The 5302-nt window shown below is 35.6% G+C and overlaps 1 protein-coding gene across 1 annotated transcript; it reads left to right on the top strand.

Moving 5' to 3' along the window:
- Nucleotides 1–705: 705 nt before the first annotated feature.
- IFNG (interferon gamma) lies at nucleotides 706–4771 on the top strand. Its single transcript, XM_077261078.1, has 4 exons — nucleotides 706–881; nucleotides 1863–1931; nucleotides 3243–3431; nucleotides 4487–4771. The coding sequence occupies exons 1-4, from the start codon at nucleotides 756–758 to the stop codon at nucleotides 4625–4627; spliced, it is 525 nt and encodes a 174-aa protein (XP_077117193.1). The 5' UTR covers nucleotides 706–755; the 3' UTR covers nucleotides 4628–4771.
- The last annotated feature ends 531 nt before the right edge of the window (nucleotides 4772–5302 follow it).

Genomic DNA, 5302 nt, shown 5'->3' with positions numbered 1-5302 from the left:
TCATCCCGCAAAAGACAAGCCCTCATACTGCTATATTGATGGAAAAATAAAAAAAAATTATGGCTCAAGTAGGAAAGGGAGGAAAAAACGTAAATGAAAAAAATGGAAAATGGCCATGTCATCAAGTGGTTAAAATGTGTTTGTAGGAATAACTTCTGTTTTATAATTTTGATATCTGCAATAGTCCTACATCTTTAAAGACATAAATATTGACAAAGCCAGATATGGTATATAAAATATGCTATTCTGCATATCAAAATGTACTAAAAATGTTTAAATCCTAATCCTGCGTCTTATGTTATGTACCTTACAGTGTATATTCTTACTTATACTTATTAATATTTCTTTAAACAAGTTAAAATGCAAAAGTTAAAATTACATAATTTCAATGACAATTTTTCATTTTGGAAAAATTAAATCCTTCAGCTTTCTAAGGATTTTGTGATTTCCGAAAGGTCTTTTCTTCTAAGGTGGCCATGCCTGCTTTGTCATTTAGAGGAAACTAAATGTTCACAGCTGAAAACCCCAGAAACCAATCTACTAATAGAAAAAAGAAACAAGAAGCACCACAACGCCTATCTAACACCATCTCCTTTTTTGAAAGCCTGTGAAACATGACTAATTGTGACGTATTGCAAAAAGTTTTGTGGGGTATATATACCTGCCGTATTCTACATGAAAGACATTAGCTCCTTCACAAGAAGGTTCACCTACAACCGAACATACACTAATTTTTACCTGCTTTGTCCTGAGAAATGATGAAATATTTCAAGATATTTCTGCTTCTTTGGGCCATCATTTGTTATATTGGACAAATTAATGGATATAACATTGACCTTAAGGTAGCACATAATGACATTGAAAACCTGAGAAGATATTTGGTAAGTACAGTCAGGGTAGGAATTGATCAATGCTTATTATGGATTGGTCGCTCTGGTCAACTGCTCATCTGAGGATTGAGTGGACGCAGTGATCACTATGCTGTATCACATTAAGCTACAGTATATAGTTTTTAGGATCCTTTTTAGCTGTGTGTTTATCTTATTGGTCTTTTGTTATTTCTGAGATATTTATGACATCGGTTTTCAGCACTGAGGTATTTTCACTCCTAAATGTTAATAATAGTGTTTTTAATCTTATTATTAGTATTATTGCTTCTCTGGAAAGTCTGCTGAGAATTATTAACTTGTAATTGTGGTCAGACATTTAGCAGCAGATGCCTAGTGCAGAAGGAAGTGACAATATGCAACAGCACTTGAACAATTGTGCAGCATAGACTTTCATTTATTTATATAATTAAGCAGTATATGTTAATATCCCCCATCTCCATAATGAAAGCACTACTAATGAAGTAGTGTGGCTGGATATGCAAATATTTATTGTGAACCAGAGTCATTGTGTAGACAAATGCATTTAGTTTTGTACGTGCTTTACAAACTATACTGTATTAGGTGTCTATATTTATGTGACAATGAAGCGCACTTAGCAAAGCATCCGCACAAGTTTTCTGGAGTAATCACATTGAAAAGGAATGTCAAGCAGGAAACTGTATTTGTCAAGACTTCCTGCTACTTTTCCCGACATTTGGGAAGACTAAAAAAATGGGGCGGACCTTGAAGAGTGCAGCTGTGCAACTTTTACAGTAAAAAAGCTGCCACTTTTCAGCAAAGAAAAGTGACTGAGATGCATCTGCGCTGCGTTGGTTACTAGTTGTGTCTTACTCTGATATTAGATCACATAAAGGGCATTTTCTTACATTTTTATATTACATTCCACTACTTTTCAGGGTATAATTCCTTAATTGCTTTTATTATATTTGCTGCTGTTATCAGAAAATAACAATTGCTATTTTTTATCAACAGAATACAAAAGACACAAGTGACACTGAAGTCAGTGAAGTCTTTTCAAAGCTGCTGGATGACTGGAAGGAGGTAGGGGCACATGCTAAGAGAACATGTACAAGTATTCCTAATCCCCCTAATATCTATAGTACATTCACTAACGCCTAAAGGTGTTTTCTGTTTGCTTCATGTATTATATTGGAATCATTACACACATTCAATGTTAGCTAATCCTGAGAATATTCAGCAAAATGTAACTTTCAGACTAGAGATACATTTTAGTAAAATTCTGTGTTTTTTGTTCTTTTATTTCACTTTCTTAAATAGCAACATTAATTCCACAGAGCTTTAGAGGCATCATCATTGTCCTTATTGGGGCTCACAAGCTAAAGTCACTACTAGTGATGAGCGAGTGTACTCGTTGCTCTGGTTTTTCCGAGCACACTCGGGTGGTCTTCGAATATTTGTAAATGCTCAGAAATTTAGTTTTTGTTGCCTCAGCTGCATGATTTACAGCTACTAGCCAGCCTGAGTACATGTGGGGGTTGCCTGGTTGCTAGGGAATCCCCACATGTAATCAAGCTGTCTATCAGCTGTAAATTATGCAGCTGAGGCAACGAAAACTAAATCTCCAAGCAGTCACAAATACACGGAGATCACCCGAGCAACGAGTACACTTGCTCATCACTAGTCACTACCAGTATGTCTTTGCAGGGTGGAAAGAAACCAATGCAAACTTCTTGCAGATGTTGTCTTTGTTGGGGTTTGAACCTAGAACTCAAGATCTGTAAGACTACAGTGCTAGCCACTGAGCCAAATGACATGACACAATGAAATGAAACATCTTATTATAGTTAAGCATATTCCTTCCATATTTATTTGGTCTCAAACCGCCAGAAAACAATGACAAATCACGACAAGCTTCTGCTGGACAGTTCCTTCGGAGCTAGAAACGTCATTGTTGCAACAATTTTGGCATAAATCATGGTGCAAAACAGGAATCCCCTACCAACTACACAATTGATGAAGACCAATTATAAATGATTATTGACCTTCTTTATTTACACTGGACAATTATTATTATGAATGCATAAGATGAGACTAACTGTGGCGATAGTTGGTTAGTATAAACAGGTCTTAAGTTTTAATAGCTGGATATGGAATTGGAGACAAAAATGAGCAATTTGAGGTTGTGTTGGATGTTTAGTGTATAGAACATTTCGTACGTAATAATAGTAGGTCCTAACAGAGCATGGAAAAATGTATTTAGTGTATATAGATTAGTGCCTTTTACCCTACCTGGCCCTTTCTTCGGTGTACTTACTGGTTTGTCTTATGTGCTTATGGTTTTGTTAAATGAAATATTCAGCTCACTAATCCTAAAATATTTCAACCTTTCAGGAGAGTGAAAAGAAACTTTTACTGAGCCAGATTGTTCCTATGTACCTGAAGATGCTTGAATCTATTAAATCTACAGAGGTAAAAGACAGCATTACTAATCTGACCCAGATGCTTCACACGTCCAATAAAGACTACTTGGAAAAAACAGACCAAAAAATGAAACGACTGAATGAAGTGAAGCAAATGCAGGTATAATAAATAGTGATTATGGAATATATAACTGTTGAATGCTTCCGAAGCATCGGTTTTATTATACAGAAAATAATTTGGACAATTAGAAATATATGTTAGTTAGGATTAAAGTTAAATGGCTAAAAATAACATCTGAAGGCTCTAATGTACATACCATACTTCTGATCAGCTAACATTTAATAGTCATTAGTTTTTATGTGCTACGTCATGCCCTTTAACCTTTTTTAGTCTGTAATTAATGTTTTAAGTGACCCTATGATATAGTACAATATAATCTTTTAGAAATGCTTGAAGTAGAAATTAAAAAAACATACAGTGTAAACATAACTAACAGTAAAAAAGGTTGTCTGGTCATAAGATAATGATAGACAGGATTGATCATCAATATATGAAGGTCCAACACTCTGCACCCCACCGATCAGCTATTATTTGGGGTACAACTTATTTTGCAAAGGAGCTCTTCTACATGACCCAGCAGTGGCAGATACACATTGAATGAAGCTGCTTTGTGTGGCTCTGTTCCAAGTGTTTACATGTAATGGCAAAGTACAGCTAATTGATGGGGGTGCCGAGTGTCGGACCTCCACAAGCTCATATTGATGACCTGTAGTGATGAGAGAGTATACTCGTCGCTCGGGTTTTCTCGAGCACGCTCGGGTGGTCTCCATGTATTTGTAAGTGCTCAGAGATTTGGTTTTCGTTGCCGCAGCTGCATGATTTACAGCTGATAGACAGCTTGAATACATGTGGGGATTCCCTAGCAACCAGGCAACCCCCACATGTACTCAGGCTGGCCAGCAGCCGTAAAACATGCAGCTGCGTCAACAAAAACTAAGTCTCTGAGCAGCTACAAATACTCAGAGACCACCCGAGCGTGCTCGGGAAAATCCGAGCAACGAGTATACTCGCTCATGACTAATGACCTGTTCTTTGGATAATCAAACAGTGCAGTGTGGCCAGAAAACCCCTTAACTATAAAACCTTCACCGTAAGTCTGGTCGATTCTACATGGCTGCATTTTTCTCATAGCTTTTTTTTCTTTCCTGATATAGATGTCAGACATTAAAATTCAACGTGCAGCTGTCAAAGAACTATTGCGTGTTCTCCGGGATGTTTCTTCCCTTCAAGGTCAACAAAAACAAGACTTTAAAAAATGCAAAAGAGAAAATGTACGAAGACGAAGAGGATGCTAATCAAATGGCTGCTAAACAGTACTACCATAACGAATGCTAGCTACAGTAAAATGTTATATATATATTTATACTATTTATCTACTTTTAATTATAATATATTTTTATTCCAAAGAAACCTAATTTATTTTAATTTATTTGCTGCTGACACACAATAAAACTTATATTGTTTACAAAATTGTAACTGTTTGATTTCTTGTGGAAGTGTAATTACAACATGAGGATGGCATTGGGAAAGATTGGCCCATATATTTATGATAATTTTTTAGTAAACATGCATGAAAAAAAATCTCTTCCTGGTCGCACATCATATTTATGAAGACACAGTGACACACATGAGAACATGATATACAGTATTATCGTGTCATATCATGGTGTCAGGTTTCTACTCTTCTACATAGATAATTACCGGAAAACAATCCCAGTTTACCTCAGGAGATGTGCAGAGGCTTTGGTAGAATATTGGACTTGTGGTTCAATATAGAGATGCAATATGCACAGTATATAACTATTTCCAAGTGTCCTCTAACTGATCTGTTTTATTAATTAACTGTACTGTATAGCAGATATTAGCAATTGTGTATATATATATATATACAAATATATATATATATATATATATATATATATATATAAATATATATATATTTTGTGAGGCAGTGAGGGGAATAATATACG

This window comes from Ranitomeya variabilis, chromosome 5 (genome assembly GCF_051348905.1).
Source record: "Ranitomeya variabilis isolate aRanVar5 chromosome 5, aRanVar5.hap1, whole genome shotgun sequence".
Lineage (NCBI taxonomy): Eukaryota > Metazoa > Chordata > Amphibia > Anura > Dendrobatidae > Ranitomeya > Ranitomeya variabilis.
This window is presented reverse-complemented; position numbering and strand designations above follow the sequence as displayed.

Bases quoted from the DNA above. Each gene is read 5' to 3' on its own strand.
- IFNG (XM_077261078.1), top strand. From the start codon at position 756: ATGATGAAATATTTCAAGATATTTCTGCTTCTTTGGGCCATCATTTGT. The intron at 1,932-3,242 runs GTAGGGGCACAT...TCAACCTTTCAG, and splicing joins TGCTGGATGACTGGAAGGAG to GAGAGTGAAAAGAAACTTTT. The intron at 3,432-4,486 runs GTATAATAAATA...TTCCTGATATAG, and splicing joins ATGAAGTGAAGCAAATGCAG to ATGTCAGACATTAAAATTCA.